The 10,333-nt window shown below is 42.1% G+C and overlaps 1 protein-coding gene across 2 annotated transcripts; it reads right to left on the minus strand.

Moving 5' to 3' along the window:
• Window positions 1-1,037: 1,037 nt before the first annotated feature.
• On the minus strand, window positions 1,038-10,109 carry HDHD3 (haloacid dehalogenase like hydrolase domain containing 3). Of its 2 annotated transcripts, none has more exons than XM_078640890.1 (2): window positions 9,962-10,109; window positions 1,038-1,811 (listed from the first exon to the last, which is right to left on the minus strand). In XM_078640890.1, the coding sequence occupies exon 2, from the start codon at window positions 1,767-1,769 to the stop codon at window positions 1,056-1,058; it is 714 nt and encodes a 237-aa protein (XP_078497016.1). In that variant the 5' UTR covers window positions 1,770-1,811; window positions 9,962-10,109; the 3' UTR covers window positions 1,038-1,055. The 2 variants fall into 2 exon arrangements, with proteins under 2 accessions (XP_078497016.1, XP_078497017.1); XM_078640891.1 differs by having other exon boundaries at window positions 9,842-9,974.
• Window positions 10,110-10,333: the final 224 nt, after the last annotated feature.

A 10,333-nucleotide genomic window follows, 5' to 3' on the forward strand; every position in this document is an offset into this window, starting at 1 on the left:
TCTTGATGCAACATACCACAGAAACCAAAGGGAACAGCTCCATTATCTACTAAGAGTGTGCTGGCACACTTTAGGCTGTCACGTATCGACACATCAACACATATACCCTTGCACCATAGTGCAAGGGTGCGTGCGTTCTGTTAAGCATAGGTTTTGACTGGAATAGTACAATTCCAGAACAAAACACTATACGCTGACAATGTTTAAAACTATTCACATTTTGTATTTGTGCCGTACATTGCGGCACATGTGCAATGTTGGAAAAGTTTAGAGACTTTTAAACTTGCTTCACCATTACCCCTGCCTAGAGGAGGTGTCCTGTTTTGGTGCAAATCCCAGTCTATAAACATTAGTTAGTAGATAGGGGTCTGCGTCAAGCCCAAGGATGGTTGCATTACTTTAGGCAACTTTCCAACGCAAATTATTATTGGTAAGTAAATCAAGCAGCAAACACAGCAGTTTGACCTGGGTTTGCATCTCTTTTGTGATGCGAACCTGGACATAAGGTGTTAGTAAATCTGCCCGTTCTCCTAATTAGTCAGGGGGATGCCTACAACCATACTCTCTCTGGGATGCTTCTAGTGTCTCTATTTTCTTCTGTCTCCTCTGAACTACGTCTGTTATTTGGTAATAGTGCAGTGTGCCTCTGTTACTGATAGGTCCTCAAAGTGCTGAGAGGTGCATGTCGCAGTGAGGCAGGCGTGAGAACGATCAGATGGGTACTGTCTCTGTGTCCCAATGCCAGCGAGTGACTCTCCCTATACAGTGTGAAAGTGTCCCTGGCTCAGGTTTACTATCAAGGTCCCCCTCTGTCAGTATCCTCCTCGGTATGGGTCAGTGGCCTCCCTATCATCGTGGCCTCGTATCAATGTCTCCCCAACCAGTGCCATTGTCTCCCTGTCCTCAGTGTCCGTTCCTCTGAGTCCCCAGTGTCACGGTCTCCTTGTCACCAGCTTGTCTCCAGTGTCACTACATATGAATACCTACATATCAATACAAAAAACACATTCCCATCAATAAACACAAAAAAATCAAAATGTGCTTAGAATCCAGATTTATTCAAGGTGGACTAACAAGTCCTGAGGGCAATGTAGCAAGTGTTCTTTAGGTACTTTTTTTTCCAATTCATCTGGGTGTCCATGCCTTAATAGTAGAAAGCTTTCCATTCCTGCATCCCGAGCTGCTCTGTAATCTTTTACATAATCATCCCCGATATGTACAGCCTGCTCTGGGGAACTCCCAGCCAAATGCAGCGCCTTCTCAAAGATCCGGATGTCTGGCTTGGCCATGCCTGCTGTCTCTGAGGTCATAACAAACTGAAAATAGTGAAGAAGCCTGCAGTGGTGCAGGACCTGCTCCAGCCTATTGTCAAAATTGGAGATCACCACCATGCGGAGTCCAAGCATACAACATTTGTCTAAGGTTTCGGTCACACCTGGTAAAACTTCCCAGTTCTTCTCCGTGCTAAAATCATTATAGAGCGTCTCTGCTAAGGAGGTGAGAACTCGATCTTCATGGACACCGCTGTGTACGAAGGTTTGTTTCACTATGTCCATCCACCACTGCTTTGAGCTCAGCCCTTGAGTAAGTCCATAATTCGGAAACAGTCTGTTTTGGGCTCTATAAGCCTTTTGGAAAGACCTATTTAGAGACTCAGAAACCACTGGGATTCCCAAGCGTCGGGCTTCAGCACAGTACTGCTCTCCAACGGATCGTCGTAACTGCACTAAAGTGTCCTTGACATCCCAGGTTAGCAATTTCAACCTCATGCTTGCAGTAGTGCTTCATCAGCTCCTAGCCACGCCGTTATCCTGAAAACAAAGTAGAAACCATTAGGTCATTGACACATTGCAACATTTCACACTATGCTAATCTGTTCATTTAGGCCATGGGGTCACGGTCACGTGACCTGACCTGTGTAGGACGAAATTCGCAGACTAACATTCTGGTCTGTGAAGTTTTTGCTTTTTAACAATTGATACACATTTGATTTTTACTGTAACACTCCCAAGCTTTCTGGATCTGGGAATTGAGGGAAAGATACTCCCACATAGGCTCCCAGCACGTTATAGCTAGATAGCTGGCGTTGTTACTTTTTACTGTAGTTACTATAGCTATCTGATATAGTGCAGTCCTAGGTGCATGTAGCAGCAGAGCATGTTACAGAAACGCTGGCGTTTTATGCTGAAACATCTCAAATAGGAAGTTTTGTTCGAGGACAGTATGGCTCAAGGGTCTAGATAAAACTGAACAATAGAAACCTGGATCGCATGCAGACAGATGCAAGAACGTGTAATTAACAAAGAGCACTGGGCAAAGATGTTTACAACGTATTTTAAAGTGGAAAGATTGTACGACTAAAATGCTCAAACAATTTTGTATTAGTTGGCCAATCTGACATAGATAAAAACACATGACCAAACACCAGACCACCTACCAGTAGATATATAGCTGAACAATTTATTCAGTTATATATCCAACATTTTGTTTTTATCTATTTCAGATTGGCCAAGTAATACAAATTACCCTTTTGACACAATCTAGACATTTTTAATCCACTATCACTCATCACAAATCACACAAAAAACGGCTCCGCAGTAATTCTGGCGTTGCAGCACCCCAGGGTGGCATCCGGACTCTCCTGGTGGGGCCCGATGATTAAGCATTTCACCAACTAGGTTGGTGAGTGAGGGCTTTTTAAAGAACCTAGTTGGATTCTACACACTCGCTCTTCATTCTAATAAGGCACACTCTTTTGTTGTTAAGAAGTTATAATTTGGGGGACAAAGAGTGCTCCTTAGCCACCTTCCCTCTCTCTCGTTGTTCTCCCTACATCAGGATGTAAACAGAACGATCCTAGAAAGATGGGGATAAACATTTGTAAAGATGGGCAGGAGTAGGTACCTATTCAAAATACAGACATTAGGCATAACACTGCAAAAATCACACATAATCATGTTTTATTGCTATTAGTACACTTTGGAGACAAAAATTGATCAAAGGCCAGGAATGTGTACTTAAAGAGCTAAGACATAAAAGTGGCATGGGCTAAAAAGTGCTGGATAATCACAGTAGCAGTACTATAAAAATACTGTTACCTACATCAGGCGCCAGGCAGTGGCAAACTAGAAGGGCAGGAAAGGCAAAATTCAGCACTGGATCAGCAAGCAATGTTGGAAAGACGCAGTTTATAACCGCATCGCATTTACAGAATTCACCTAGCAGCATGCCCATACTATTTTTTCGTTAGCGAACAGATTTGAGGCTTACACACTCTGAGCACATTAGAACAAAGTTTATGCTACAAGTGCACTCCAGGATCATAGTACTATGACCCTGAGGAGATTGGGTGTGAGACTGAGTTTTTTAACAATTTATCCGCTTTGTCCAGAAATTTTATCAAGCTGGCGATTACTTGGGTCAAGCAGGAGGAAGTCAACAGCTGCAGGTATTGTCCGTGTTCCTTGTTTAATCAATACATGGTGAAGAAACCTTATCCGGTCGTCGGTTAACACAGGACAAATACAGAGCAGGTGTGGTAGAGATTCCTGGAACTAGCCGCAGATGCAGCACTTCTTACAGATGGGGCGACTGGCCCATGGAGGTAGAAGATCTAGTGAGAAGAAGCTGATAATGCAAATAAGGCAGAACTTAGCTTTGTATAACAAGGAGAATTGATGAGTGAGATATTTTTGCACTCATCTTTTAACATAGCTCCTAATAACAAGATCTGCAAGTTATCTGCTCCTGAGGGTCCGATCCAAAAGATTCCTTATGAACCGCTACGTTTAAAGCTATTTTGAACCACTGGTGGGGGAAATTTAGATTCCAGGAAGATGCTACACATTTGAGCTCCAAAGCTTCAGAAAAAGCGATCTTCCAAAGATTTTGAGGCACCAAGTTATTCGCTGATAGCACTTTCAGCCAAATTAGGGTCTTCAGTGAGCCTTCCTTTGTGGCATATGCTGAGTGCACATATTTGAGGAGGCTAGCGTTCGGTACTAGAAGTTGATAGCTAAGCATGAAGTCAAGCCTGATCTGGGCTGGAGAAGTGTAGCGAAGGAGCTTAAACAGTGATCTGAAAGCAGCACTCTGGGCAATGTACAGAAAAATACCCAGTTCCCCCTATATAGAATTATTCTTGAAGTAAGTAACTGACATTAAGAAGATTTGGGCACCCTTGATTTAAAAGTAGTGCACAGAGTATCAGTAATTTCGCCTATACCAGCATTACCACTTAGATTCCTGGTAATTAAATACTGTCAAAAATAACATAATGATATACAAAAGCCACACCTGTGGCCCTGGAGAAGCAGGGGTGAATGAGTGAAATCAAATGTTCCTGGAGAGTGATAAATTAAGTAAACTGCCTATGTAGATAGACTAGGTTATGTCATGGTCCCTAATTTGCGACTTAGGCATTAGGTCTACATAATTACTTCAAATATTGCAAGCCTTGGTTAGCATAGGATATATAAGTCCCTTCTTACATTCACAACCCTACTCCGTTGGTTGCAGAAATGTTAAATGTAGTCATATAAAATTTCCTCAACAACACTCTTCCATGGCTCATGGCAATAAATGTGTGTATTTGGAAATATTTAAGATTGTTAAAGTAAGAACTTAAGTTCTTGATCGTCAACACCTTAACTTAGTGGTAGTAAAATTACTGTATGGTGATTCTTCCACCTTTACCACTAGCAAAGCAGAAGTTACATTGTTGTTTCTTTGGTCTTACTACAAGTGGGGAGTGAAATATACTTTAAAGAATTATATGACAGAAGAAGATTGACAGAATACAGTGATGAGTAATCCAGGTCTACAATTAGATTAGGACTATTGAGTGAGATCACACATATTTAATTAATTGTGTGACAAAAAGGTGTTATGAATCAATTCTGATGAAATTTGTATTATTTAATGTGCGTGACTTATGAATTAGGAAATTTAAAAAATAAATATTCATGTAAGACATCCCTAAAACTGAATTTAATGACCTAGTCCTAGAGAGCTGAAATCTCCTGGATATGACTTCATTGCCATCACTCCAGGCTTGTAGAACAGCAACGGTATGGCTCTGGAAACAAAAATATGTTTAATGGGGAGGACATACTTCGAAAATAAGGTGTACATTACACCTGATTAATATTAAACAATATATTAATTTGTGACCGTGTTAGGTAATAGTGGGAGACCAGATAACTTCATTATAACAATAGAAAATTAGTTCCAGCATGCTATAAAGTTCCATACTTTTATGAGAAGACTGATTTAATTAGATACTTCACAACATAATTTATGTCCGTAGCGGGATAGGAATGTATAGCATTGTAGATGCTCATGAAGTGAAATTAAATGAAATGAAAAGTAGTTTTCTATAGCGTGAACTGCCACTCCTAACGGAGTCTCCTGGCGCTGTAAGTAGCAACAGATCAGATATGTAAAATAGACCTAGATAAGCTTTAGGCAGCAAGCATCCGATATTCCAAATATGCACGTCTTTAACAATTTCCTAAACTGCACCTCCTGTTCAACAACTCTGAGTTCCTTAGGCATACTATTCCAGGCTTTTGCTCCCAAAACGGTAGCTGATCTTCCGCCTCTAGTGGCTAATTTAAATGCTGGAACCCTAAGCAGATTTGCAGTAGTAGACCTCAGTGTTCTTACAGTGGTATGAGGCCTGAATCTTGCTGAGAGATATCTTGGGCCCAGGTGACGGTCGGCTCTAAAAGTTGTCAGTAAGAGTTTGAAGAGGATTCTTTTGTGGACCGGGAGTCAATGAAGAGCCGTCAATGCGGCGGAGTAACAGATGAGTGTCAACATTTCCAGGAATGGACATCTAGATCAAATTAAATTTTCTACTGCACCTTACACCAACATTAAACTATAGGCACAACATGGATTCAAGCATATAGCTGACAAAACGTTTGTCCTCTCCAAGGCACACTCTGATAAACCCATGCACACTATTAGCCCCTCTTAGCCAACTTTTGACACTATCATGAACACAGCTGAGCTCCAAGCCATCTACCTGAATAAGTTATTTGTAACCTCAAAGGCACATCCAGACCAAGTTATACTCTCATCTCACCCCTCATCCTGCATCCAGCAGTACATTTTAAATATAACCTGTCCCTGTCTCATTCACTTGGCCTCATGCTGTACAGTTAGCGAGGGTTCGACTCTAAAAAGAGGCACGTTAAGCATTCTGATGGCTTAAAGTTACCACACCCATTTACACGTATAATGGCATTAACTACTGAAAACAGGCAAAGATGTTTAGGGAACTTCACAACTAACTGAAGCCATGCACTGGACACCCATTCATCCCAGTAGCATAACATAAATACCAAAAACAAAAAGACCTACAGTGGGACCTTCCAGCTGCCAGCACCTAACCTAATATCACTCCATCAGTATTGTCCCTTATACGTACAAGGGTTTGTGTGCACACTGGATAGCACCCACAGTCACAGTGCTTGTTCCCTCAGGAACCTAAAAATTTAGAACAACAACACAAGTGCACCACACAAGAAAATTTGAACAATAGGGACAATTATAAAGTCCATATCCAGAAAGAAAAGTGCTTCAGTTTTTCTTTTTATTCTAGTTTCATTTTGCGTAGATAAAAAAGCAGAGTCCAGTTTAATGACAACACACAGTACAGCTGAAGCATTTCGTCCTAGTACAGGACTTCTTCAGGGCACTAGAGGATGGTGGAGTCAAATACTTCCATGAACTGAGAGGTCCTATAATTCACTGCTGGTAAGCTGTTTCCCATCCAGTAAATTCTATAATTATATCAAAAGTATGGTGCCATCTAATGGAGGCCACAACCGAAAAGTAAACTCTGAGCACCTCCCACCCTGATGGGTGCCAACGCTGCCAGAGTATATAACGATGAAGTTCAAAGGGAATCCTTTAGCAATTTATCTTCAGAGTGTCACACGAGGGTCTAGAAATAAGACGGATGAAACCACTTGATGACAGGTAGGCTTATGCGATGAAAAGCACACAATTCTTTGAATAGTAGACCAAAGAAGCAGGGAAACAGAAGCTGCAATGTAATAATTGCAGTCAACGGAATCGCTGAAAAACGTGGACGCAATGGCAAGCAGCAACCAATTTACATTTTCATGCGCTTCCTTTCACTTAATACACTGCAGATATCCAATACAGGCTATAGTACTAGTGTACAATTACATTCACTTTGATTATGTTGTAATTCAAGATGTGCGTGCAAATCTTTTTTTTGCAGACCTACATTTGACTTGAAGTGCTAATCATTTGTTAATATGTCCCTCTACCTAAATAACAGTCAAAGAATTGTAGTCTGCATGACAGGAGAACCCAATATTCCATCTGGGAACAGGGTGATTAGTGAGGAAGATAGACAATATTCCGAATGGAATCACTTCAATCTTTTGTGAGAAACGGTGTTATGTGTACAGTAACAAGTTAAATAAGTGTCCGATGAAAGGCCTTGAAGAATCAAGGACTCATTGAATATCGGGTGTAGATGCCCCATACTAGGTGGTCCATTAAGGAATCAGACGACTGTGGAGCTTTTGGGCACGTTGCTAATCTGCGACACCAATACATAAGACAGTTCAATGCAAATAGTCAAATGTCCTTCTGCCAATGAAGACCATTCAAGCATAATTTTGATTTAATGACCATAATTACCTGCAGTTTCAAGTACCGATGATGACCCGGTCAACTTTATGAACCATCGGTCGAAAAAATGACATATCACCCTCAACAGATTTTCTTACTTTAGGAATTATAATATATATCTACTATTCTCTTGTGTGTTACCTTAATAGGTTCCTTGATTGTTTTATTGTTGATCTTAAAACCTCACTTTGCTACTTGCACTAAATGTTACCCTGTTGTATTAACTTGTGAACACTGTAAAGCTTGACCAGAAGCACAGTGCCTGAGTAAATTCTGTCATTTGTGTTACATAACAGGCCTTGCTTAAGGCATGTATTTAACTTCAACTTATGTCTACAGAGTCACACAACGTCTCACAAAAGATTAAAGTGATTCCATTGGAAACATGGTCTTTCTTCCACGACTTTACCGGTCCAAGATGGCAGGGGGTTCTGAGATATGAGTGAATTTGTGATTTTTACGACAAGGTAGTCAACATAAGAAACCTATTCTTCTTTGTATCCAAGGACTGGATACTATGAGTTGTTTAATTCTTACATTTTCAAGGTATTCAGGACTGCGCTCAGGTTTGTTTGTTATGCAGTGCAGTAGGTCTGGGGGAAATCACCTAAGGGACAGACTGACAACGTTTGGCTCTAAAAGGAGCTGAAAAATTCAGCTCCTGTTACAGCCAAACATTTCTGCCTGAAAGTGCCCAGGACCTGGCTTTGTGCCTGGAAGCCGCTAAGTGAGCCGATCTATATCCAATAAGCCTTACCTACACTTCCCAACCATATGCATATTTCAACACAACCAACAGATTCCTGGACCATCTATTCTTCTTCTTCTAAACATCATAACCGAGATCACAATTCCATACCATCATGCGGCACTCCCCTCTCCTCCATCTGCAATGCTCCCCAACTAAACTCAGTACCTCTACAATTCTGCGCCACCAGCGTCAGTTACCCCTTTTGGGCTCAAAACACCACACACTGATTGTTGATGCCCCTGCTTTGTTCCTTAGTCTCTTTTACCCAACTAGTCAATGATACTGCCCATCTCCTGCTCCAATAACAGGGCACGCAAAATTCAATCCTTGATCCCTCCCTTAAAGGCACACAATTTCGATTGGAGATAATAGGGATATGAAGTGTAGGGAAAGCATATGGTTAACTAACAATACTCCTGTTCGCCACTTGCAGTCAATCTGAAAGAGAAGCCAAAAGTTATGGCTTCAGTATTTCTCACGCTCCACCTCTATCACTACTTTTAATTGGAGGCAGGGGGCCTTCCTCGACCACAATTACATTGCCTCCTAGAAAGGATAGGTGAAAGGAACGCGGATCTGCCTTGTCACAGACATTAGCTTCCACAACACCCTCGACCCAACCAACATTGGGAATGATGTGACACATAAACAGGTGAGCAGTGACACAGAGAATATCTGACACTAGGACAAAGAAGTGGCATAGACATCGAGAGGGGAACATGCAGGCTCTGGCTTAAAAAACACTATGATACTGGAAAAGGTAGACGTGATACAGGGACTGGGGTGCATTAACAATAAAGTGGAGAGAAACCAACACCAGGACAGTAATACACGAACAAAGACCATTTACTTTAGATAACCAACACATTGATATGGACAAAATAAAGGAGGAAGTCTAGTGGGCGTGTAAATATGCATCCTAGGATACGAAAGCAATGCTATCAGGATGGCAGCACACTGATGACCCTGAGTGGTAGAACGAAAGACTGTCACTGGAACAGGAAATCTCTGAAACTGGGTGAATAGAATAGCTAGAAAGATGCAGAAAATGCCATAGGAAAACGCCTTTAAGGATGACGACATGGGATGACGATGACCTGGACTCTACTTCTCCTTTCACTGCCACTTTCCTACCAATATTCACGTAATCCGTAATCAGCCACCTCCTATGTCACTGCCCCCCACAGTGTTTATCATTTTGTTCCCATCTTTGTTGTCAGTACCAACAACCCGTGTGGGGGGGGGGGGGGAATGCAAGGCTGGCCTGAATAATGATGACCCCAGACACTGGTGTGTAGTAACAATCCGCGAGGTTAGTGCCTCTGGCAATTTTATTACGTTCCATTCTCTACGTCACGGCCTAGACCATCCCATACGTAGGTGCAGGGTTCCGGTAGTGAACACCCCTCCTACCTGCGCTTGCAGTGGGCTCGACCACTAACACAACACATGCCACCACAGTCCTCTTCTATTCTTCTATTGTCATTACTCCCTCCTGCCCGGTGAGTGTCCACTTCTTCCTGTCAAGCTCACCTTTGCCTCGGCCTCCTTTCCTTCACGAGGCAATACGAATACATTGGTTCCCCGTCGCTGCCCTCTGCCCACCATTCCTGACCTTTACCGCAGGAGCAGATCAGCAACAGCGGGCATGTTATTCACTCGGCACTGGCAATGTGTTGCTCTACTCGTTGATGCAAGCACAACTGTCCTTAGAGAAAGGCTGAATTGATGTACTAGGCACAAAATGACATGGGTGGGTTACACGCTCGACCTTTAAAAACAATGTTATAATTAACTAGACGTTTTCCGGGCGGAAAGTAGTCGGATATTACAACTACAAAAGTACCCCAGAATATACCGATGGCGTGGCAGCCCTGCTCCGAGTTTTCTGTTAGGTACGATTAC

The sequence above is a fragment of the Lissotriton helveticus genome, chromosome 5_1 (assembly GCF_964261635.1).
Source record: "Lissotriton helveticus chromosome 5_1, aLisHel1.1, whole genome shotgun sequence".
In the NCBI taxonomy this organism is placed as follows: domain Eukaryota; kingdom Metazoa; phylum Chordata; class Amphibia; order Caudata; family Salamandridae; genus Lissotriton; species Lissotriton helveticus.